This window comes from Mustela lutreola, chromosome 7, assembly GCF_030435805.1.
Source record: "Mustela lutreola isolate mMusLut2 chromosome 7, mMusLut2.pri, whole genome shotgun sequence".
NCBI classification, from domain to species: Eukaryota; Metazoa; Chordata; class Mammalia; order Carnivora; family Mustelidae; genus Mustela; species Mustela lutreola.
In genome coordinates this window covers 37,877,379-37,903,788 of record NC_081296.1, presented here as the reverse complement: position 1 = coordinate 37,903,788, position 26,410 = coordinate 37,877,379, and the positions used below count along the sequence as shown (strand labels likewise).

The 26,410-nt window shown below is 39.2% G+C and overlaps 1 protein-coding gene across 3 annotated transcripts in view; it reads left to right on the top strand.

Moving 5' to 3' along the window:
* Positions 1-26,410, top strand: part of REC114 (REC114 meiotic recombination protein) — a 104,436-nt gene that overhangs the window by 64,444 nt on the left and 13,582 nt on the right. For all 3 annotated transcript variants that reach the window (XM_059180442.1, XM_059180441.1, XM_059180440.1), the window contains one exon: positions 23,285-23,368. In XM_059180442.1, the coding sequence (XP_059036425.1) occupies positions 23,285-23,368 (84 nt within the window). The remainder of the gene's footprint in view (positions 1-23,284; positions 23,369-26,410) is intronic.

Sequence of the window (26,410 nt, the reverse complement as noted above, 5' to 3'; positions counted from 1 at the left end):
CTTCTAATTATGGCCTTTTCTTTTCCATTTAAGTAAAGTCCCTTTAGCATTTCTGGTAAGGCCAGTTTATTAGTAACAAATTCCTCTTACTCTTGTCTGGGAAACTCTATATCTCTCCTTTCATTCTGAATGATAACCTCACCAAGTAGACTATTCTTGGTTGTAGGGTTTTTTCCTTTCAGCTCTTTAAATACTATGCTAAGCAATATAAGTCAGTCAGATAAAGACAATTATATCAGCTCACTGAAATGTAGAATTTAAGAAACAAGGTAAAGGATCATAGGAGAAGAGAGGAAAAAATGAAACAAGATGAAACCAGGGAGGGAGATAAACCATAAGATATTCTTAATCTTAGGAAACAAACTGAGGGTTGCTGGAGGGGAGGGGTTGGGAGGATAGAGTAACTTGGTGGTGGACATTGGGGAGGGTATGGACATGGGGAGGATGGAGAGGGTTGCACTGGGTGTTATATAAGACTGATAAATCACAGGTCTGTACTCCTAAAACAAATAATACATTATATGGTAATTTTCAAAAATTAAAAAAAAAATAAATACACCAGCTACCTTCTGGCCTGGTATATTTCTGTTGAAAAATCAAGTGATAACATTATAGTGTTTCCCTTCTACTTAATTTTTTGTTTCTTGCTTAAAATTCTCTATCTTTAAACTTTAACACTCTTGATTTTTATGTGTCATGGTGGGGACCTACTTGAGTTCATCTTGCTTGGAACTCTCTGTGTGTCCTGAACCTAGATCTGATTTCTTCCTTTAGTTAGGGACATTTTCACTATCATTTCTTCAAATAAGTTTTTTGCCCCCTTTTCTCTCTTTCTTCTCCTTCTGGGACCCCTATAATGCAAATGTTTATTCACTTGATGTTATACAAGAGATCCCTTAGCCTATCCTCATTTTAAAAAATTATCTTTTTGTTTGTTTGTTTTTTCTGTTTAGCTTAGATTCTTTCTGTTGCCCTCTGGATTGCTGATCCATTCTTCGGTATCCTTTAATCTGTTGATTCCCTCTAGTATATTTTTCATTTCTGTTTTTGTGTTCTACAACTGATTGGTTCTTTTAAATATTTTCTCTTTGTTGAAGTTCTCACCAAGTTCTTCCACTCTTCTCTCCAGTGTTATGAGCATCTTTATGATCATTAAACTCTTAATCAGGCATATTCACTCTTTCATTTATTTTTCTGTGGTTTTGTCTCATTCTTTCACATGGGGCATATTCCTCTGTCTCCCCATTTTGTTTAGCTTTCTGTGTTTGTTTCTCTCTGAAGGAGGTAAAACAGCTATTTCTTCTAAACTTGAAGAAACAGTCTTCTGTATGGTCAACCCCCAGGTAGACTGTGTGTGCCTGGTAACTCTGGCTGGTTGGCTAGGACTGTGTCTGGTGTGGGCTGGGCTTCTAAGGCTCTCCATGTTGGGCCACCCTGGTGAGATGGCCAGAAGTGAAGTGGGTGTGGGCTGGGGTGGTCTTAGGGTTCTTTGAGCAGAGGTCACCCTGGCAGCACAGCTGAAGCTGAAGTAGATAAGCTAGAGTGTCCTGGGGTTCTCCACATAAGAGGGTTTCTTGAAAAGACAGCTAGAGACAGGGCAGGATGGTTCAGAGGATCCCAGGGTGTTCCACACAAGGAGTATCTTCACAGGACAGCTGTAGGTGAAGTGGGTACAAGTTGAGGTATCCTGGAGTGCAGGGCGTGCCCTGATGGGGAAGCAGGCCAGGGGTCCCAGAGCCCTCCGCACAGGGGCTGCCCGGGTGGAGTAGCCAAAACCAATGCAGGCACAGGCTGAATGTTCTTAGGGCACCCTTCCAGGATGGATGGAGCAAAACTAGGTGTGAACCAGGAGGTCACAGAGTGCTTTGCTCCAAGGATGCCTTAGCAAGCTGTCTGGAGCTGGCATGATGTGGACTGGTGTGTTTTGGAGTGTGTGCCTGTGTTGCCTTGGCACATCAGCTGGAAATGTAGTGAGTGCTGACCAGGGGTGTGTCCTGGTGTGTGCTACAGTGGGGCCACCTTTGTGGAACAGCTGGGGCTGGTGTGGGCTAGGAGCCTGGGTCTCACTGAGGTATTAGGCCTGGACCTTGCTCTTGTCCATGCTCTCAGGGTGGACGAGGGAGCATAAACCATAGTGCTCACCAGCCCCTCTGACTCAGAGAGTGTTCCAGCAGCTCTTCTGCTGTTTGGCAGAGTCCTGGGGCTGGATCTTTTATATCTATTTGTTCTTTTAAACTGTGGCTCTTTTTCTCTGCCCCAGGGCAAACATATCTGCTTATGGCTCCTCAATACTGTCCATTCCCACTGTAGTTTTTTAGCACTGGAGGAGGCGGGCGTGGGGGGGGGGATGTATGCTCCCCTTTGTTACCACTTCTCCATCTCTCTTGCTCTTTTCCTTGTGATCTATCTCAGAAGCTGTTCAGTCAGCTCTCAGTTCCTTAGGAGGAATTAATTGCTCTATAAATAGGTATAGATTTGGTGTGTCTGTGGAGGAGGTGAGTTTAGGGTTTTCCTTATGTTCTCATCCTTGACCAAAACCTCTAGTTGAATTCTTTTGTATGTGGATGTCCAGTTTTCCCAACAGCATTTATTGAAGAGACTGTCTTTTCCCCATTTTTATTCTTCCCTACTTTTTATTGGATTCATTGACCATATAAGCACGAGTTTATTTGGGGGCTCTCTGTTCTGTTCCATTGATCTATATATCTATTTTTGTGCCAGTACCACACTGTTTTGATTTATTATAGCTTTGTAGTATATCTTGAAATCTGAGATTGTGATACCACCAGCTGTGTTCTTCATTCTCAAGATTTATTTGGCCATTCAGTCTTCTGTGGTTTCATACAAATATAAGTATTATTTTTTATAGTTTTATGAAAAATGCTATTAGTTTTTTATAGGGATTGCATTGAATCTATAGATTGCTTTGAATATTATGAACATTTTAACATTATTCTTCCAATCCATGAGCATGGGATATCTTTCCATTTGTTTGTCACCTTTTATTACTCAGCCATAAAAAAGGATGAAAAGCTGCCTTTGCAACAACACATATTGACCTAGAGCTTATTATGCTAAGTGAAATAGTTCAGAGAGAGAAAGACAAATACCATGATTTCACTTATATGTGGAATTTAAAAATGTAGAATAAATGAATAAACAAACAAAAATTAGAATTAGACCTATAAATAAAGAGTGTAAACTGATTGTTGCCAGAGGGGAGGTGGTGGGGGGTTGGGTAAAATGGGTGGAGGGGAGTTTGAGATACAGGCTACTAGTTATGGAATAAATAAGACACAGGAATAAAAGGCACAGCATAAGGAATGTAGTGAATGATATTGTAGTAGTGTTGTATGGTGACAGATAGTAGCTATACTTGTACTGAGGAAAGCATAACAGAGAGATGTTGAATCACTATGTTGAACACCTAAAATTAATGTAACATTTTATGTCGACTATATTCAGATTTTTTAAAATAGAGCAAACATAATATTATGAATGAAAAGAGGGATGTTACTGTAGAGCCTACAGACATTAAAGAGATAAAAGAGGATATTTTATTTTATTTTTAGATTTTATTTATTTATTTGACAGAGAGACATCACAGGTAGACAGAGAGGCAGGCAGAGAGAGAAGGGGGAAGCAGGCTCCCCGCCAAGCAAAGAGCCCGATGCGGGGCCTGATCCCAGGACCCTGAGATCATGACCTGAGCCGAAGGCAGAGGCTTAACCCACTGAGCCACCCAGACACCCGAGGATATTTTTAAATATCTTTATTTAATGCCATTTGATTGTTTGGATAAAATGCACAAATTCCTTGAGAAAATACAACTTACCAAAGCTAACAGAAGAAGGAATAGAAAATTTACATAATACATTGTCTATTAAGGAAATGGATTCCATTATTTAAAACCTTCCCACAAAGAAAACCTCAAGTTTTAGAACTTATCTGGTGAATTCTTGCAGATGTTTAAGGAAGAAAAACACCAATCTTGAATAAACTTCTCCAGACAACAGAGAAAGAGGGTTATAGTCCCTACCTCTTCTTACAAGAAAGGAGTTATAGAATAATTTGCAAGAAAAGAAATTGCAGGCTAGTCTCTCTTAATGATCATATTTATGGATACAAAAGTCCTTAACACAATATTAGCAAATTATATGCATAAAAAGGCAGTATGTTACAATAAATTAGATTTATTTCAAGTATGGAAAGGTAGCTTAATATTTAAAAATCAGCATATTTCACCATGTTGACAGAATATTGAAAAATTATATGACTGTTTTGATAGATACAGACTTTTTAGCTTATCAGAAGAGGGCCTTTTCAAAGAATCTCCCTCTCCAGTCTCTTCTCTTGCACTGCCATATATGCACAACTTTCTTCCACCATATATGGAATAGTTTGCACTTCCTGGATCATGTCCTGTTATTTCTTGCTTCTCTGCCTTCACATGTGTTGTACCACCTGGTTCTTTCCCCAATAACTTAAACTTGTCCCTTAGAAGTCTGTCTAGGATTCTCGGAAGGTTTTGGCAGCACAGTCTCCCCACCCCACATATACAGTAAAAGGCATTTGGATAACTTACCCCACTACAGTCAATATGTAAACTCTATTTATTACTCTCAAAATGATGCCGCTTCCCTATAAATATCCCCCCCTAGATAGCTCCAGCTATCTGCTTTCTGTTAGTATAGATTACATTTGTATTTTCCAGATTTTCCTATAATCGGAATCATACAGTATGAAGTCTTACATGATTAGTTTTTTTCACTCAGTATGCTTTTGAGATTCACCCATGTTATTGCTTGCACCTGTAGCTCATTCTCTCTTGTTTCTGAGTTGTATTCCAGTGCATAAAAATTCCACAAATTGTTCATCCAATTACATGTTCATGGACGTGGGAGTTATTTGTAGTTTGAGGTTATTGTGATTAAGGCTGTTATGAACATTAGTGTATGGGTTTTTGTAGAGATGTATTTTCATTTCCCTTGGGTAAATTCCTGATAGTGAAATTGCCAGGTAGTATGCTAAGTGGTATACAAAAACTTGATAAGACACTGCCAAACTATTGCCAGCAGAGTTGTACTATTTACATTGACCAGCAGGGCATGAGTATTACAGTTGCTCCGTATCCTTGGCAACACTCGGTATTTGCCAGCCTTTTTAACTTTAGCCAAACTAATGGGTATGTACTGGTATCTTGTGATTTTAATTTACATTTCTCTGATAATGATGTCGAGGATCTTTTAATGTATTTATTGGTCATTACTATATCTTCCTTTGCTAAGTGTCTGTTCAAATCTATGTGTTCAAATCTTTTGCTTATTGAGTTGTCTGTAAGAGGTTGGTATATGTATATATATAGATTTATATGTGAAAGCTGCCATATGTTTATATGTAAATATATATATATATACATATATATATATACATATATATATACACATATATATATATACATATATATATATATAATGTATATATATTCTGTATTTAACTCTTTTGTCAGATGCGTGTGTTGTGAATATTTTCTCCCAGTATGGGTCTTCCTTTTTCACATTCTTAACATTGTCTTCAAAGAGCTAAAGATTTAAAATTTTCAAAAGTCTGATTTATGAACTGTTGATTCTTCTATGATTTATACTTTCTGTGTCCTTTCTAAGAAATCTTTGCTTACCCCAAGCTTGCAAAAGATTCTCTACTGTGTTTTATTTTGGAAGTTTTGTAGTTTCAGCTAGTCTATTTAGGCTTCTGTTTTATTTTCTTTCTTTTTTTTTTTTTATAAAAGATTTTATTTATTTATTTGATAGATATCACAAGTAGGCAGAGAGAGGGAAGCGAGCTCCCTGCTGAGCAGAGAGCCTGATGTGGGGCTCGATCCCAGGATCCTGGGATCATGGCCTGGCCGAAAGCAGAGGCTTAACCCACTGAACCACCCAGGTGCCCCTTCTGATTTATTTTCAATTAATTTTTGTGTGTTGAATGAGGGTAAGGGTCAGGGTTTATTTTTTTTTCCCCAAATAGATAATTTTGTTGTCCCAGTATGTTCTTCATTGAGTTATTGTGGCACTTTTATTGAAACTGGTGATACAAATCTTCAAACTGTGTCTGTTTACAAGCTTATTTTAGCTAAGCTAGGTCCTTTGCATTTCTATATGAATTGTAGAATCAGCTTGCTCATTTCTAAAAATTTCTGCAAAATTTTAATTGGGATTTCATTATATCTACAGATCAGGTTTGAATTGAATCTTAACAATATCATAATACAATCTATGAACATGTATGTCCTGCCATTTTTTTAGGGTTCAGTTCATTGTTACCCTTTTACCTAGGTATCACAGTACTTATACTATCTGCTTCCCATTGTCTAAAAATAGCTATTGCTAATAGTTTGTCCAGTTTTCTAGTTGTTTATGACAGGAGTACAAGTCTTGATCCTCTTATACCTTCTTGGTCAGAAATGGCATCTTAGCTTTTGAATCTCCTCAAATCACCCCATAAAATTAGATCGAATAGGACTCCAAAGCCAAAGACCCATGGTTAACAGCTACAACAAATCTAGGTGACTAGATGTTTCTGTGACCCTCCAGATATGAGTTGGGGAGGCTAAATCACTTAGAGATGGTCTGTGTGACATCATCATCTAGGGAAGAGGAAACAGGGAGGCAGCCTAGCTTATGATACCTTGAGAACTAAGTGTATGTCAGGATTCAGGAATCAACTTGAAAAGGTTCTCACTAGCCAAAGAGAGATAGTTTGGGAATTAAGAACTACAATTAATTTCAATAGAAAATATATTTAAATTTTTAAGTTTCAAAGAATACTTTAAAAAACCCTCTCATTGTTACTATTGGATTAAATGAAGGAAACAGTCATTATTTTGAAAGCTGGCAAATAAAAGAAGCAAGCATTTATCCTTCCTTTTCTGTTTTTAATCTAGAGTAACAAAGTAGTTGATGAGGCAAAGTTTCTCTGTGGGTTTCAGCTCATAAATGAACAAAGAATGAATGAAACACTAACACATCACTTTGCAGCTATTAATGGGTCTGGGCAGTGATGGTCAGTGGCTGCTAACTTCACTTTGGAAAAGATACTAATATAAAATCACATACTCCCATTTAGGAAGTAGCCTCACAAAATGTGACAACATGAATCTGATCAAGCATATTAATCTATCATTCTACCAATTATGAGAGTACATAATAAAAGACACCATGGGGATATAATAACAAAATTTAGTGAGGATTACTCTAGAATAGGGATTGGCAAACTGGCCCATGGGACAGATTTGGCCCATTGCCTGTTTTTCCATGGTTTACGAAGTATGACCAGGTTTTACATTTTTAAATGGTTGAAAAAAATCATGAAATGTGAAAATTACATAAAATTCAAATTTCAGGGACATCTGTGTGCCTCAGTCAGTTAATAAACCTTTGCTTTCAGCTCTGGTCATGATCCCAGGAGTCTCCCAACAGGCTCCTTGCTCAGCAGGGAGGCTGCTGCTTCTTCTGCTTGCTGCTCTCTGTTTGTGCTCTTTTTCTCTGTCTCTAACAAATAAATAAATTAAAATCTTTTTTAAAAATAAAAAATAAGTAAACAAATTTAAGTGTCCACAATTGAAGTTTTGTTGGAAAACAGCTATGTTCTTTATATGTTGTCTGCGACCGCTTTCATGCCAGTAGCAGACTAGAATAGTTGCAACAGAGACTATAAAATCTGCAAAGCCTAAAATATTTACTCAGTGGCCCTTCACAGAAAAAAATCTGCTGATCCCTGACCTAAAAGACTAATGACCTAGTTTCCTCAACAAAAAAATGTAAGGGAAAAGAGATGAAAGGAAGAACCAATAGTTTGAAAGTGACTTAAACATAGCAGTTATCACAGTAAATATGAATCTTATTGGAATCCCTGTTCAAAAAAAATGGGGAGCACCTGGATGGCTCAGTTGGCAGAGCATGCAACTCTTTATCTCGGAATTGTGAGTTTCAGCCCCATGTTGGGTATAGAGATTACTTAAAAATAACATCTTTTAAAAAATGAAAAATGTAAAAAAATAGAGAAATGTGAACATTGACAAAGATATTTGGTATTAAAGAATTTTCATTTTAAAAGGCATGATAATGGTTTTGTGGTTATGTTTTCAGAAGAGTCCTTAGCTTTTAGAGATACATTCTGAAATATTTACAATGTCCAGAGTTGTCTCAATAATCTGAGGAGTGGTGGTTATTGGGTGTGGGTATAAAAAATAATAAGATTGGCTATGTTATGAAAATTGTAACTGGAAGATGGGTACATATGATTCATCATACTATTTTACTGTTTCTTCCTCTTTTGTGAATGTCTGAAAATCTACATTTATAGACTTAAATCAGCTATTTAAAAATAAAAGTATTTATTTTAAAAATTATTTATTTTTATTATGTTTAGCTAGCCAACATATGGTATATCATAACTTTTGATGCAGTGTTCAGTTTTTTAAAAATTGATTCAAGGGCCATGTCCTCTGAGCCTTGTAATCTTAATGCCTCTTTTCTGTGCTTGTGCAGAAACATGGGATTTACTACATTGGTTGTTACTGCTAAATGATTGCTTGATTTCCCCTCAACTGTGAGCCCCTGAGGGCTAAGACCATGTATTATTTGACTTTGGTCCCTAATACTAATAATCATAGGACCTGGCACATAACCTGGTACGTAATAGCTCTTTCATAAATTTGTTTGGAACAAATTGTGACTCTCATAGCATATCCGATTTGTAGACATTAAGGATTTCAAGCTATAGTAATCCCTATTTTATTGACATTATTCATTAATTTTTAACATATGCCTTCCAAACAGCCTGTGTTTCAGCATGAAAGGAAACTGTTTATATCTCTTATAAATCAGGAAAAATATAACTCTAAAGTAAATTATAGAATGGGCATGTTTGAGTTGTTTGTTTATCTTCATGTGGTTTGTTTATCTTCATGCTAAATGTGGAGTAGTTCCTTCCAAATAAGACCATTATTTATTCTGCAGGCACAATATTGTGTATTTCTGAATGTAGGGGAAATATCCCCAAAATCTAAGATAAAAATGCTAATCATAATGGAATATGAATCGGTGCAGTCACTATGAAAAAGAGTATGAGGTTCCTCAAACAATTGAAGATAGAGGGATTTCCAGGAGTCATTCCATGACTGTACTTACATAACACCCATATCATGTAAATAATCCAGAAAGTAACCCAAAGATTGGTAGAATAGACTCTCCACAACTAAATGTAGAGAAAGAGGCCACATTGAAAAGGGTAGGAAGGGTGGAGATGCAGTTGGAAACAAAACTGACCTGTAAGACTGTCTGTAGGAGGAAGGAATGCCGCTGGCACAGAGAGAGGAGAGGAGGACCCCAGATCAGGCACCCTAGGCATAAGGACCTTAACTGGGAAGATGAATTCCCATAACACTTGGCTTTGAAATCCAGAGGGGCTTAACTTTGTGAGTTCTGACTATAGGTGGGGCTTAACACCTGGAACTTTAAAAATCAGCGGGATTGGCTCTTGGAGAACCCAAGGGCAAAAAGAAACCAAATCACCACCATTAAAAGGAAAGCACAACAAACAGCTCTGCTGAGATATAGCATAGAAGCAGCAGTTTGAAAAACACCTGGGGTGTAGGGAAGAGAGATTTATTTACTTATCTCAGAACTGTGCTGGAGGGACAGGATCTTTAGGAGACTTCTCTAAGAACAAAAGAGCTGGTGGTGCTATTTCTCTCTGTGTACCTCAGTCTAGATACCTGGATGTATGTGGGAAACCAGTGCAGCATGAATGCTGTCCATGTAGTTTGCTACCTTGCTCTTTTGCAGGCCTGCCTCCTCCAACCCGTCCTAGGCAGAAGTCCATCCAGAGTGGTACCACAAACAGGGCAGTGTGCAAGCAGCCCTGACAGGGGCTAACACCTCTCCAAAGTGACTCCTGCCTTGGGGAGAGAGGGAGATAACCACACACACCCATTTAACTCTGGCTCAAGCAATGTGCTGGGGGCAGACATGCAGTCTGACTACAGGCTCTGCCCACAATGAAAGCTTCTAGGGGACAACATATGGAGAGCACCCTGCAGTTTGGAGTAACCACAGCTCTGAAAAATGTCTGACCTAACTCAAGCCCAAGACATCTCCAGACTGGTGCACTAACAACACAGAGACCAAACCCTGCCCACACAGGCAAAGAGGGCCATTGCAGATGATTGGACTGAAGTCAAAAGTGGCAGCTCAGCCATTACAGTAGGGCATATGCAGTACACGTAGGAGAAACCCCTGAAGTGCCAGGTTCTGGTAAACAGGGAACATGGCACTGCAGGGCACTATAGGATCTCTTCTTCCTAAGTCCACTACTTTTTTCTTTATTTTTTTATTTTTATTTTTAAGTAATATCCACACCCAGCATGGGGCTCAAACTCATAACCCCAAGATTAAGGGATGCACACTACACTGACTGAGGCAGCCAGGTCCCCAGGGCCACTACTTTCAAGAGCAGAAAACATAGTTGACTTTCCTAACACGTAGAAACAGAATTGTGCAAAATGAGGAGACAAAGGAATATGTCCCAAATGAAAGAATAGGACAAAATCACAGCAAGAGAGCTAAACAAAATGGAGATAAGTAGTATGCCTGATAGAGAATTTAATGGCCATACTCACTGGACTTTGAGAAAAGAGTGGAGGACCTCAGTGAGATTCACAACAAAGAGATAGAAAACATAAAAAAGAACCAATCAGAGATGAAGAACTCAATAACTGAAATTAAAACTACACAGATGGAAATAAATAGGGGAAACAGAATGGGTCAGGATAGAGTAATGGAAAGCAGTGAAGTTGAACAAGAGAAAGAAAAAATAATATAATTGTTATTTTTATATAGTATACATTTATATATAATAAGTAAAATAATTTAAAAATAAGAAGAGATTGGGTACCTGGGTGGCTCAGTGGGTTAAGCCGCTGCCTACGGCTCAGGTCATGATCTCAGGGTCCTGGGATCGAGCCCTGCATTGGGCTCTCTGCTCAGCAGGGAGCCTGCTTCCCCTCTCTCTCTGCCTACCTCTCTGCCTACTTGTGATCTCTGCCTGTCAAATAAATAAAGAAAATCTTTAAAAAAAAAAAAAAGAAGAAGAGATTAAGAGAACTCAGTGACACCATCAAGCATAAGAACATTTACATTATAGGGATCCCATAAGGAGAAGAGAGAGAAAATGGGGCAGAAAATTTATTTGAAGAAATAGTAGCTGAAAACATCTCAAATATGGAGAAGGAAACAGAACTCCAGATCCAGGAGACATAGAAAGCACAAAATCAATGGAGGGAGGTCTGCACTAAGACATACAATAATTAAAGTGGCAACAAGTAGTGATAGAGAATTTTATCTATTTTTTTAAAGAGGTATTATTTTTTAAGATTTTTATTTTTTTATTTATTTGACAGAGATCACAAGTAGGCAGAGAGGCAGACGAGGGAGGGTGGGAAGCAGGCTCCCCGCTGAGCAGAGGGCTTGATGTGGGACTTGATTCCAGGACCCCGGGATCATGGCCTGAGCCAAAGGCAGAGGCTTTGACCCACTGAGCCACCCAGGCGCCCAGTGATAGAGAATTTTAAAAGCAGCAAGAGAAAAGAAGATAGTTACATACAGGGGCTAACTCCATAAAGCTACCAGCTGATTTTTCAGCAGCAAATTTGCAGGCGGGAAGGTAGTGGCATGATTGATTCAAAGTGCTGAAAGAAAAAAAAAAACAAAAACAAACATGCAACCAAGAATCTCTATCCAGTAATTCTGTCATTTAGAATAGGAGATATCAGGAGTTTCCCAGATGAATAAAAGTTAGAGGACTTCATCACCACTAAAATAGCCTTATAACATATGGTACAGGGATTCTTTGAGTGGAAAGGAAAGACCATAAGCAGGAGTAAGAAAAGTAGGATGCACAAAAGCAGTAAAATTAAGTATGTCAATAAAAGTTAGGGAATTCACAAAATAAAAAGACATAAAGTGTGACACCATATACTTACAATGTTGGGGTTGGAGGGAGAGGAATGAAAATTTAGTGCTTTTAGAATGGGTTCAAACTTAACCACCAATTTAATATAGTCTGCTGTATGCATAAGATGTTATGTGTAAATCTAACGGTAACCAAAAATCAAAAGCCAGTAATAGGCAAAATATACAGAGAAAGGAATATAAATATATCACTAAAGAAAAGCAGTGACCTGTGAGAGAAGAGAGCAAAAGAAGAAAGGAACAGAAAAATTACAAAAACAAATACAAAACAAGTAACAGAATTACAATAAATATATACCTATCAATAATTACTTTGAATGTAAATGAATTCAATGCTTCAATCAAAAGATATAGGGTAACAGAACAAATGAAAAAGCACGGCCTATCTATATGCTATCTGTAAAAACCTTATTTCAGGGTGCCTGGGTGGCTCAGTGGGTTAAGCCTCTGCCTTCAGCTCAGGTCATGATCTCAGGATCCTGGGATCAGGCTCTCTGCTCAGCAGGAACCTGCTTCCTCCTCTCTCTCTGCCTGCCTCTCTGCCTACTTGTCTCTCTCTCTCTGTGTCAAATAAATAAATAAAATCTTAAAAAAAAAAAAAAGACTTATTTCAGCCTTAAGGCTGAAACCTTTAAAGATAACTCCAGATTGAAAGTGAAAGTGGGATTTATTCCTAGAATGCAAGGGAAATATCAGCAAGAGAAAGGAGAAAAACCATATGATCATTTCTAAAGACAAGATAAAGGCATTTGACAAAGTACAACATCCATTATGGCAAAAGTTCTCAACAAAGTACTTTTAGAGGGAACATACCTCAACATATAAAGGCCATCTATGAAAACCCCACAGCTAACATCATACTCAGTGGTGAAAAACAGCTGTTCCCACAAGGTCAGGAACAAGTCAGGGATGTCCACTCTCACCATTTTTATTCAACACAGTACTGGAAGTCCTGGCCACAATAATCAGAGAAGAAGAAGGAATAAAAAGCATCCACAGTGCTAAGTATGAAGTAAAACTATCACTATTTACAGATGACTTGACACTATAGATAACCCTAAGGACTCCACCAAGAAACTACTAGAACTGATGAGTGAACTCAGTGAGGTTGCAGGATGCAAAAATCAATATACAGAAATTCATCATTTCTATACACTAATAATGAATCAGCAGAAAGGAGAAAGAAAAAAAATTAAGAAAACAACTTCATTTACAATCGCACCAAAAATAAAAAACTCCCTAGGAATAAAATTAACCAACGAGGTGAGAGACCTGTACTCTGAAAACTATAGAACATTGATGAAGATGACACAGACAAATGGGAAGATATTTCATGCGCTTGGATTGGGAAAAAAAAAATATTGTTAAAATGTCTATACTACTGCAAACAATATACACCTTTAATGTAATCCCTATCAAAATACCAACAGCATTTTTCACAGAGCTAGAACAAATGATCCTGATTTGTATGGAACCACAAAAGGCCCCAGAGGGCCAAAGCAGTCTTGAAAAAGAACAAAGCTGGAGGTATCACAATTTCAGATTTCAAGATACACTACAAAAGCTATAGTAATCAAAACAGTGTGATACTGGCACAGAAATAGACATATAGATCAAAGGAATAGAATAGAGAGCCCAGAAATAAACTCATGCTTTTATGGTCAGTTAATCTAGGACAAAGGCAAGAATATGCATTGGGAAAAAGACCATCTGTCTAACAAATGGTGTTAGGAAAACTGGAGAGCTATGTGCAAAAGTATGAAACTGAACCAATACATGCAATAAACTTGAAATGGATTAAAGGCCTGAATGTGAGACCTGAAACCATAAAAATCCTAAAAGATAACAAAGGCAGTAATTTCTCGGACATTGGCCATAACAGTGTTTTTCTGCATATGTCTCCTTTGGCCATACAAACAGAACAAAATTAAACTATTGGGACTACATCAAAATAAAAAGCTTCTGCATAGTGAAGGAAACAATCAACAAAACTAAAAGACAACCTACAGAATGGGAGAAGATATTTGCAATGATAACATGATAAGGGGTTAGTATGCAAAATATTGAGGGCACTTATATAACTCAACACCAAAAAAACCAAATAAGCCAATTAAAAATGGGTAGAAGACATGAACAAACATTTCTCCAAAGAAGACATACAGATGGCCAAAGGGCACATGAAAAGATGCCCAACATCATTCATCATGAGGGAAAGGCAAATGAAAACCACAATGAGATATCACCTTACACTTAACAGAATGGCTAAAATAAAAAACACAAGAAACAGCGAATGTTGGTGAGGATGTGGAGAAAAAGGAGCCCTTGTGCACTGTTGGTGGGAATGCAAACTAGTGCAGCCATTGTGGAAAACAGTATGGAAATTTATCAAAAATTAAAAATAGAATTAATATAAAACCCACTAAGTCCTCTACTGGGTATTTACTGAAAGAAACGAAAACAGTAATTTGAAAAGATAAATGCATGTTATGCTTATTGCAACATGATTTACAGTAGTCAAATTACGAAAGCCCAAATGCCGGTTGAATAATGAGTGGAGAAAGAAGATGGGTGTATATAAAAAAGAATGAGATATTGCCATTTGCAACATGGATGGACCTGCAGGGTATAATGCTAAGTGAAATAAGTAAGTCAGAGAAAGACAAATACCATATGCTTTCATTCATATGTGGAAACTAAGAAACAAAACAAAGAAAAGACAAAAATACTCTTAAGTATGGAGCAGAAACTGAAGGTCACCAGAGCAGAGGTGAGTGGAAGATGGGTGAAATAGGTTAAGGGGATTGAGTACGCTTTATCTTGATGAGCACTGAGTAATGTCTAGAAATGCTGAATGTTATTGCATACCTGAAACTAATGTAACACTGTTGTGTTAATTATATTTGAATTTAAAAATAATTTTTAAAATGTAATCCTTGGGGCACCTGGGTGGCTCAGTCAGTTAAGCCTCTGCCTTCAGCTCAGATTATGATCTCAGGGTCCTGTGATCAAGCCCCACATCGGGCTCCTTGCTCAGCTGAGAGCCTGCCTCTCTCTCTCTCCCTCTGTCTGCCCCTCTGCCTGCTTGAGCTCTCTCTCTCTGTGTCAAATTAATATATAAACTCTTTAAAAAAAAAAAAGTTTTTTTAAAAAAATGTAATCCTCAAACCAGCGCTTTAAAAAAAAGAAAAGATTGTTAATTATTTATATGAAAGAGAGAGAGCAAGAGCACAAGCGGGGGGAATGGCTGAGGGAGAGAGAAAAGCAGACAAGCCACTGAGCGAGGAGCCCAAATGAGGGGGTGGCTTGCCCCGGGGCTTGACTCGAGGTTCAGTCCCAGGACCCTGAGATCATGACCTGAGCTGAAGTCATATGCTTAACCAACTGAATCACCCAGGCACCTCAAACCAGCTATGTTTTTTATCTTTTTGTTCCCTTTTATTAGCTTAATAAATAACAATTGATTATGATTATTAAAAAGTTAATTTTTAAAAATTCCAGTTCTTTTGCTTGCTTTCTTTTCTGTGCACATTGTTATCTTCATAGTCTGTAGCAACCCTTTTATCATGGATATTTTTTCCTTATTTTCAGTATAATTTGAACCTCATGAACTCTGAGCTCCAGGGAAAGTGAGTCAAAAACACAATGCTGGGGCGCCTGGGTGGCTCAGTGGGTTAAGCCTCTGCCTTCAGCTCAGGTCATGATCTCAGGGTCCTGGGCCCGCATCAGGCTCTCTGCTCAGCAGGGAGCCTGCTTCCCCCTCTCTTCCTGACTCTCTGCCTACTTGTGATCTCTCTCCCTGTCAAATAAATAAGATCTTTAAAAACACACACACACAACGCTGAAACTTAAGATAGGATCTAGTTTTTTAAATAAATTACTGGCACCTGAATACCTCACATTCATCAGGAAGCCCTTTGAATGGTCTGGGCTTGGGGACTGGGAAGGTTGTGTAAAGGTAAGTCACTGAGTTATTTTTGTAATCATATTCTCCTCTGCTGTTTTTCTCTGAATCAGGGTGTTTGTAGCAGGTGTGAGCATTTTTTAATTGTTATTTCCATAAAAGCAAAATGCTGTGTTTTCTTCTCTTATGATCATATCTGGCATGGTTTGGAAGCTAATTTACCTAGCTAAATGCCAACAACCCCTGTGATGGCCTCCTAGCTTGCCTGCTCACACCTGAGAGGTGTCCGAAGCACTAAAGAAACTAGTTCAGTGATCAAATCAACAGCAAGGGAAATGGCTTGGTTTGGAGAAGGGCATAAGACATTTTTCCCCCCACCACTCTTAGATACCAAATTGTCTACCTCTAATCTCTGCATCCATTTATTTAGGTCCCTTTCCCCCTTCTTTTGATGGGCAACAACAGCAAAAAGGAACTTCTGGGACTTCATCAATAGAAAGCGCTTTGATGGCTTTCTTTCTGGTAATTGTTAATTATTTATAATAACAAAGGACATGGAGAATGTGGATAACTAAAATCTAGAAATGAACTTTGTAATTTATATTACTTGAAAACCAAAGCCTGTGGCTGTGTGTTTGTGTGTATGGCATTTGTGCCACTGCACCTCAGGGAGACTGGAGCTGGACAGCAGGAAAGGATGGGCCACAGGGTGATCAAAGGACATGGCAGGGGGTGGGGGAGGTCAGAAATTGGCACTCTATTTCAGTTAACCAGCATATAATACATCATTAGTTTTGTTGTAGTGTTCAGTGATTCATTAGTTGCTTATAACATCCAGCACTTCCCACAACATGTGCCCTCCTGAATACCCATCACCCAGTTACCCCCTTCCCTTATCCCCCTTCCTTTGTAACCCTCAGTTTGTTTCCCAGAGTCCAGAGTGTCTCGTGATTTTTCTCCCTCTCTGATTTCTTCCCATGCCGTTTTCCCTCCCTTCCCCTGTGGTCTTCTGCACTACGCCTTATGTTCCACATATGAGTGAAACCATATGATAATTGTCTTTCTCTGCTTGACTTATTTCACTTAGCATAATCACCTCCAGTTCCATCCAGGTCGAGGCAAATGGTGGGTATTCATCCTTTCTGATGGCTGAGTAATATTCCGTGTATATATGAACCACATCTTTATCCATTCATCTGTTGAAGGGCATCTTAGCTCCTTCTACAGTTTGTCTGTTATAGACATTGCTGCTCTGAATATGGGGTGCCCTTGCCCCTTCTTTTCACATCTATATCTTTGCAGTGAATACTTAATAGTGCTGGGTCTAGGGTAGCTCTGTTTTTAATGTCTTGAGGAACCTCCATACTGTTTTCCAGAGTGACTGTACCAGCTTGCATTCCCACCAACAGTGTAAGAGGGGTCCCCTTTCTCCTCATCTTTGCAAATACTTATGGTTTCCTGTCTTGTTAATTTTGGCCATTCTTACTGGTGTAAAGTGGTATATCAGTGTGGTCTTGATTTGATTTTCCCTAATGGCTAGTGATGTTGAACATTTTTTCATGTGTCTTTTAGCTATTCATATGTCTTCTTTGGAGAAGTGTCTGTCCAAGTCATCTGCCCATTTCTTGACTGGATTATTTGTTTTTTGGGTGTTGAGTTGGATGAGTTCTATATAGATCTTGGATATATATCTTGTCCCATTCTGTGAATTGCCTCTTGGTTTTGTTGACTATTTCCTTTGCTGTGCAAAAGCACTTTCTATTGATGAAGTCCCAGAAGTTCCTTTTTGCTGTTGTTGCCCTTGTCTTTAGCCATGGCACTCCTTTTCTTATTCAAGAGACATGCAAAATACAAAGATGGGTACACCACAGTTCTTGCTCTCATGGAGTTTGCAGTGAAGTGGGATCTAGAAGGGAGAGAGAGTTAGAATGACAGACGTGTACACAGACATAGTAGCATGTAGCACCTCCCACCTGCTGAATTCTGGGCATCTTATAGGTCTTATTTTCACTCCATCCCTGTCCATTACCTAAGACCCTCAACTGTTTACTACTTGAAAGTCTCATTCTCCTTAGCTTCCACATGCCTCTCTCTCAGACATAACTTTTTGGCTCCTGTCCTTTTAGTTGATGGTAAATTTGGTATTTTCCAGAGTATTCCACTCTCTTTCTCTTTCTACCTTGTACTGTTAATTCCCAGCCATTTTCCATCCCATCACTTTGAAGAGATATGGCAGACTCTCAGCAGCAGCAATGACTTTGACCAGGTGAGGGAACAGTGTCCTGAGGGGGAGAGCCCTTGGGTGTCTCTACTAAATTCTTCCTGCCCTTGGGTGGCTTCTGTGTCTTTTTTTAACCGGTAGCACAGTGCTCATCCATAGTAGGAGCCCAGGGATGGTGAGTGAGTCTTCAGTAGCAGCTGGTACAGTTGATGTAGGTGCACAGAACAGGGCTGCTTGTCTCTCTGAGCAAGTCAGGAGAGGCTGCTGAGAGGAGCCATCAGCTGAGCTAAACTGAATTTGCCAGATGGATAAGCCTTAGAGGAGATTCAAAGAGGTGGATTTTCAGAGACTGGGCGATGAATTATTAAAATCTCGGAATATATTAATGGCAAGTGGTTAGGTACAGAGACTTCTTTACTAAATCCCAAAGTATTAGGATGAAAAAGCTCTTCTTGAATCTTCAACAAGATTGAAATAAGTCAAATAAAAGTTAGATGTTCTGTATCGTTGGACAGGTAATAAATACATGGGCCTCATTGTTCCCAAGAAGTACCGCCTTGAAATACTCTTAATTTTAATAAAGAGCTTCATTCTTGCATTCACTGACGACTTATTGAAGCAGCTGCTAGGGTCAAACGCTGTAATAGGTGGCATATGTTCAGTAGGGAGCAAAATGATCAGAGCCCCTGCCTGCATGGGGCTTCCAGTCAAGGGGAAAACAGACTTAAAGCAAACAAGCCTTGCGGATGCACGACGACTGTGAAGGATGCCGGTGGGGAGGTCTAATAGGCTTACCTAAGTGAGATTAGGGATGAAATGAACAGTGATCAGAGGTTAATTAGGCAAACAGAGAAAAGATATACAGAGTTTGAAGGCAAAATGGTTTGGACAAATTGATGAAGAGAGCCCTAACATGTCTCAAATAAGATGCTGTCAAGTGTGCCCGGGGGAATTCAGTTGGTGAAGCATTTGCCTTTGGCTGGGGTCGTGATCACAGGGGCCTGGGATGGAGCCTGCCTCGAGTTCCTTCACTGGGCTCCCTGCTCAGCAGGGAGCCTCCTTCTCCCTCTGCTGCTCCCCCTGCTTGTGCTCTCTTGCTTTCTGTCAAATAAATAAATAAAATCTTAAAAAAAAAAAATGTTGCCAAGAAGGAGACCACACCTTTCTCCAGGTGGCCACTGCACAGAGTCCTAAATGGAATGGCCACTGGGGCAGAGCCAGTAGCATTTGCTAAACATTGTGCTAGTTGCTGGGTGAGTAATAAGACACATTCAAGAACCTGCCTTGCCTGCCCAGGGGTTCTTCCTCACTCTGTGAAATATAGTCAGTTAGGAGGTAAGTACAAGATCCTGTGAGAGCATAGATTCTGAGAGGTCAGCCAACTTTGTCTTGTGGGGGATGTTTAGGATAAACTGGGTTTTCAAAAATCAGTGAAAAAGGAAGCCATTTCAGGAATGAGCTGCAGAAGAAAATGCAGGTGTGAGGAGCATGGCACATTTGCAGAACTGCAGGGAGTTTCACATGGCTCTAATACAGCGTTTATATGAGCGTCGAAGGAAATAATCAGGCATAAAAAGCAGAGAAGCCAAATGTTAGATATTTATATGCAGCAAGGAATTTGAACTCTATCCTGCAGGTGTTTCTTGCAAGAGGTGAGGGAGAGATGAGATGGTGGCATCGAAAGGGAGTGACTTCATCCGATTTTTGTTTTATAAAGGCTGCTCTGGTGGTAGCACAGATGGATGGAGAAATTAGGCCTGGAGGAAGGGGCACTAGTTCTAAGGATAGTGCGGGGATTCTGGGGACAACTGGCGGGGGTCTAATGGAGCAGTGGCCGTGAACATGGGGGGAATGGTCAGGTGGAGAAGCTCTTTGGGGATGGTATCTCTGAGACTTGAAGATTTCATGGTGTTGAGGGAGGAGTGAGGAAAGGAGGAGGTGAGCATGATGCCTGGTGATAGGCTGGGTGTCAGGGGAGGATGTGTGACACCATTCACCAAGGCAGCACCACGCAGGAGTGACAGCGTTTGGAGAACAGTTGTCTGGATGCAGCCGGGCATGCTCACATGGTGAGATCTGTTGCGCTGTCCAGTGGAGATGTCCTAGAGAGCTCTAACTGGACCAGAGACAGGAAGACGTGAGATCTGACCAGGGCCAAAAGCCGTTCATTTCTTTTCTTTTTTAATCAGCTGTTTATTCTAGAATAGTTTTTGATTTGCGGAAGGGTTGTAAAGATAGTACAGAGTTCCCATGGACTTACCATCTCTTTAGGTCCCACTTCCACCTCTCCCTTGAGTTTTTGCCATGGTGGAATGGGTATCTTGTTTTCACAGAGATTCCCATATATATGCGGGATAGGCTTATGTGGTTCAGAACTCAAAGCAACATAAAGACAAAATAAAAGATCTTCCTCTAACCCCTGCCCTCATTTGCACTGTTCCTCCCACTCCCTACAGATAGCTATTTTTATTAGTCTCATGTGTACTAATCATTCCAGTTTCTCTTTAACGTAAATGCAAGCAAATATTAAGAATATACATTGCATGTGTCCTCCCTTTCTTATACAGAAGGTGGCATCTTATGGGCATTGCTGTGTAGCTTGCTTTTGGCTGAACAGTATACTATGGAGATCAACACAGAACTGCTCTGAGAAGGTAGCAATAGGCTGTCCGTGCAGGGCTACCGGGCGTTCAAAATGTGGCTGGAGGATGAAAGCCAGAAGTTTAAATTTAGTTTAAAGTTGAATTTTAAAATGGAAGCAGTGTAACTTATGTTCCCATTAAATGTTATTTTGGTGGAATGACATTCCACTTTAACCATCAAAAATAGTTTCCAAATTGAGATGTGGTATTGGCGTACAATAACATGGGGGTCACAGACTTAGTTTACATTCTCTATTTTGATACTACCTTAATGTTTTACAGTGTTAAATTTGAAATAACAGTTACATGTAGAAATAACATTTCTGACATAGAAGTTAAACAAAATATTTAAATTTTACCAACTTTTATTTTTAAAATATGGCTATTAATTAAAAATTATATGTGGCTCAAATTATATTTCTACTAAATAGCACTGATATAGAGCATTTATTATTTCTTACAGTTGGATACTGCTGTAAAGAGTACCATATTTTATTTAACCAGTCCACTGTTGATGTATACTTGACTTGTTTCTAGTCTTTTACTGTTAAAAATGCGGAAATCCATAGCCTGGCCTTGCATCACTTCACACACGCGCAGGTGGATCTGTGAAATGAATTCCCAGGATGGGAGTTGCCGGGTTAAAGAGTATTAAACTTGTAATGTTGATCCTGACAAATTACCCTTTATAGGAATTGCACCAGTTTGGGGACACCTGGGTGGCTCAATTGGTTAAGCATCTGACTCTACTCAGGTCTTGATCTCAGGATTGTGGGTTCAAGCCCTGCACTGGGTGTGAGTTCATGCCCAGCAGGGAGCCGACTTAAAAAAAAGAGTTGTACCCTTTTAAATAGCTTTGTTGTGAAGACAGGTTTACCACTAAAATGGCTTAAACATCAACATCAGGACTTTGTATCTTTTGATGTATGTGAAGATCAGTTGCTCTTATCTGGTCATCTTCTTGGGGACTTCCATGTCTTGGTGGCCATATTTTCCATGCTGTAATCCTTATTTTCTTCTTTCCAGCCCATTCTGTCATTTTGAAAATTATTTTTAAATAACTTAAATGTATTTTGAAATTTAAAAAATGGGAAAAACCTTACCTGGCATTATATGAAAACTGAAATATCCCATCAGTCTTTGCCTTAAGGTTAAAGGTAAAAATAAAACAGTAAATAGTCTGAAAAGTTTAAAAAAAAAAGAGAGTTGTAGCAGTGTGCTTCTGCTAGTAATGTGTGTGAAGTGCCAGGGTCCTTGCATACTGACATTTTACGCTACACACATGTTTGGAAGATCTAATAGTGAATGCATTTCTTTTTTGCCAATTCTGAGAGTTTTAAGAAGAAATCACAGATGGTTTGCCTAACTTCTTTTTTCATTTAAAAAAAAACAGTATTAATGAAAAAACTCTTACAATGAACATTTTAGAGGTGACTCTTTTTCTTTTTTAAATGAAAATGCGGAGGAATTAACATCCAGTTTTCCCAGGCTCTAAATTTCTTTGGAAGTTGTGGTTTCTCTGTATACAGACTTAGGAAGAGAGAGGCCAGGAGGGTTTGTATTTATAAGGGATGACATTTTCTTCTGTTTTCTAATTATTGGAGTTTTTTTCCAATTCCTCCTCAGATCCCTTCAGCAGCCTTCCCTGGCTGCAGTGCATGAACAGTATAAGGGAGACAAGGGAGCTGGGCAGGAGGCAAGCAGGATTCCCGTACATACAGCCTTTCCATCTCTTTAGTTTGGTTTGGTTCCCAGGATCAGTTTTACTGAGTGCTGAACACATTCTCACTTCACGGGCTTCCTAAACCAGGAAATCCACTGACAACATAATTGGAGCTTATGAGTGTACACAGTGGTTCAACAGCCAATTCTGTTTACTTGATTATTAATAAGCTGCAGACAGTTCATCTTTCTACCATTAGGCTCTAACTGCTGTCTCTCTTTTGAGGCTAGTGTGCCCTCTACTGCCCTCTCTCCCCCCCCTTTTTTTTTTCCCCAGACTGAAGTGAAGAACGAGACATTCAGCATCCAAAAACAAGTTGCTTCAATTTTTCCATTCATAGGAATCTCAAAATAAGATTCTCATGAAGAGAACTCTCACTGTGTAGTTTGAGATCTGTCAGACAAGCTAATAGTATATTGGAAACCCTTAGCTTTCAGGAACATAAGCTTGTATTTTGGCAAATCCAGAGATGTATTTTACAACAGCTATGACTGTGGACATTTGCTTTAGTATTTCATTGATTTTCAATATGAAAAGGTGAAGCCGTGAAAGCTGAGACTCTCACTGTGGGTCAGGCAGGCAGAGCACTGGGCTCAGGGACTTACTGGAAGGGTCATCCTTGGCAGCGGGTGAAATTGAGCCGTTTCTATATTGTGCTTACTTTCGGAATGAATGTACAACTTTCTAATAGGAGGCAGCTGCTCCAGAGCTGTTCTTCCTGTCCCTTTTTGCTTCTATAGCTAATTGTGCTTAATTGTTTTGTTTCAGGAAGGGTTTTCACTCGTTGGTAGCAAGAACTGGTTGAAGATTGTGAGACGCATGGATTGTCTGTTATTTGGAACAACAATAAAGGCAAGAGGCCCCGTGGCCAACTGTTTTAAGCGAACGATCATACCCTTCTCATCTAAGTGTGCACAGGGAGGGTGAGTGTGGGAGCTTCTCTTTGCAGGTGAAATGGAACTGGGAAGATCACGTATGTTGAAAGACTTGCCCTCTGAGCAGAATGTGAACCCCGGGCTGCAGAAAGGCAGCAGCCCGTCAGTCAGAGGATGTTGCTGAGGACCCAGGGCTTTGACTGATCTGTCAGTGCCCATCTGACACAGCGGCGGCCCAGCTGTGCCCCATTCCCCAGGCACACGCTTGGGGGGACGCGGGACATGTCATTGTTTGTCTCACTATTTTCGAATGCTTTACTGAGAATGTCTTTTCGTTTTCCCTCTTTAATAGTAAAAAAATCCCTTTTATTTGCTTTCTGACTGCATTAAACATCAAGAATGATTCTCATCAAAGACACATACAGTCTAATCACCTGGATTATTTTCTTTCAGAAATAACTATTAAGAAAACCAATCTGTTAACATTCACCAAGTAGGTAATATTGGAATTTAGGTGAAAGATCCTAATTTTTCATGGGCTCATAGACTGAGAATTGGAAGAGCACCTAACAGAGCATCTAAGGGAAAGGGCTTAGCCTGGGATCCACAGACCCTCCAAAGGGTCCCTCAAGAATTCAGGAGACCATGGATTTTCACTGACCTCTAATTGGAATTTATAATTTCCTTCCATTATGAATGTTGGCATCAGACACAGTCGTATTAGATCTTTGCATCAATAGAAATCAGCTAATTTCACCACATCGTGGTTGTTTCTGGGAGCTTCAATGTCAGCCGTGCTCAGCACTACCGCAGAATTATGGTGGTAATTAGGCCTGCTGTTAGATCTTTTTATTGCCTATGTTAATGAGCATATATACTGTTAGTTCACAAATTAGTGTTTTAATATTGTAGTAGCCTACTTCAGGATAATTGGTTTCCTTTATAATCTAATATATTTTATGTGATTGCAAATGTTTTGAGAAGTGGTCCACTGGTTTCACCAGACTGCCAAAGGGAACTCGCAGGTCTGCAGATACACAGAATTTTTTTTTTCCAATAAATACTGTACAACACTGTAAATGTATTTGCTCTTCCTACTGATTTTCTTAACATTCTCTTTTCTCTAGTTTACTTCATTTTAAGAATACAGTATATAGGTGCGCCTGGGTGGCTCAGTGGGTTAAAGCCTCTGCCTTCGGCTCAGGTCATGATGCCAGGGGCCTGGGATTGAGCCCCACCATCAGGCTCTCTGCTCGGTAGGGAGCCTGCTTCCTCCTCTCTCTGCCTGCCTCTCTGCCTATTTGTGATCTCTCTGTCAAATAAATAAACTAAATCTTAAAAAAAAAAAAAGAATACAGTATATAATAGATGTAACATACAAAGTGGGTTGATCGACTGTTCGTGTTACCAATAAGGCTTCCTGTCAACAGTAGGCTACAAGTAGCTAAGTTTTGGGGGAGTCATTAAGTCTTACTTGGGCTTTCAACTGTGCAGGGGTCAGCACCCCTCACCTCTCATTCTGCAGTCAACTATATATGTCTTTTAAAAGTTACACCAATGGCGCCTGGGTGGCTCAGTGGGTTAAGTCGCTGCCTTCGGCTCAGGTCATGATCTCAAGGTCCTGGGATCGAGTCCCGCATCGGACTCTCTGCTCAGCAGGGAGCCTGCTTCCTCCTCTCTCTCTCTCTGCCTGCCTCTCTGCCTACTTGTGATCTCTCTCTGTCAAATAAATAAATAAAATCTTAAAAAAAAATAAAAGTTACACCAAGTTTTTAAGTTTTTTCCTGATATATATTACTGTTAAAAATTTGAACTATGAAGAACAACATAAAAACCAAGCAACTTGACCATTCCAAAATAATTACTACTAACATTTTGAAGTTCTTACATGATATATTCTTTCAGTTAGGATAGCATTCAAATGCATGTGACAGAAAATCCAGGCATAATGGCCCCCAAAATGAAGGGTTTATTTTATTTTTTTTTTACTAGATGACAAATCCAGAAACAGGCAGTTGCTAGCATCGGCTCAGCAATTTCACAGTTCCAAGGTCAACATCTTTGCAATTCCCCTGGCCTCTCCCTCGCATTTACAAAATAGCTGCTGTAGCTCGACCGAATTTCTATTCAAGAAAACCAGCTTCTTCTTCTTCTGTCCCTTTCATAAGGAAAGCAAAAACTTTCCTGTACAGTTTCTTTCCACTTCCCACAAAAGAATAGGTCTTCTTAAGTCTCATGGACCAGAACAGTGTAATGTGGCCTGTCTCAATTTGCTGACATTAGCAAAATGAGCATTTAGCTTTCTCAGTCTCTCATATATGTCTGCTCATGGCAGTGAACAGTGTCTGTCGCACAGATAATTTATACCTTTGGGTTTGTATTACACAGAGTGCTTTGTTCCTGCTGTCTTGTCATGGAACATGACAGCAGGTACACGATCCTGAGTCACGACCTTCTTAGTCTTTGAAAATGTGATTCTTCAGGGCTACATAGCATTTTATTGTTTGCATTCAACATGATTCACCTAATTCCCAAGTTTTCAACAATTATAAAAATGTTTTGATTTTCATAAGGATTTATTTACAGGGTTCTTGAGATAGGAGTCCTGGAAGGATGTGTATTTATTTTGTCAAAGTGCCCTCTCTATAAGTCACCCCATTTCTATAGCACTAGTGAATTTAAGAATGCTCATTTATCCAAATTCTTTCCAATAGGTGGATATAATTTAAATTTTAAAGCTAGCTTCCAGTCTGATTGGCAGAAAGGAACATCTTCCTTTAATTTGCATTTCTTCAGTAACTAATGGGAATGAACCTTTTTGTGTATTTGTTAGCCATCTGTATTTGTTCTGTGAATCACCTCCCTATATATATATATGTATATACACACATATATATATTTATGTGATTTATATATATGTATATAAGTCATATAGATGTAGATTTTAGAAATATTTAAGGTTAAGATCCTTTTGCCCACTGTTACTGTGAATGGTATTCTTTATCCCAAAGAGATTTCT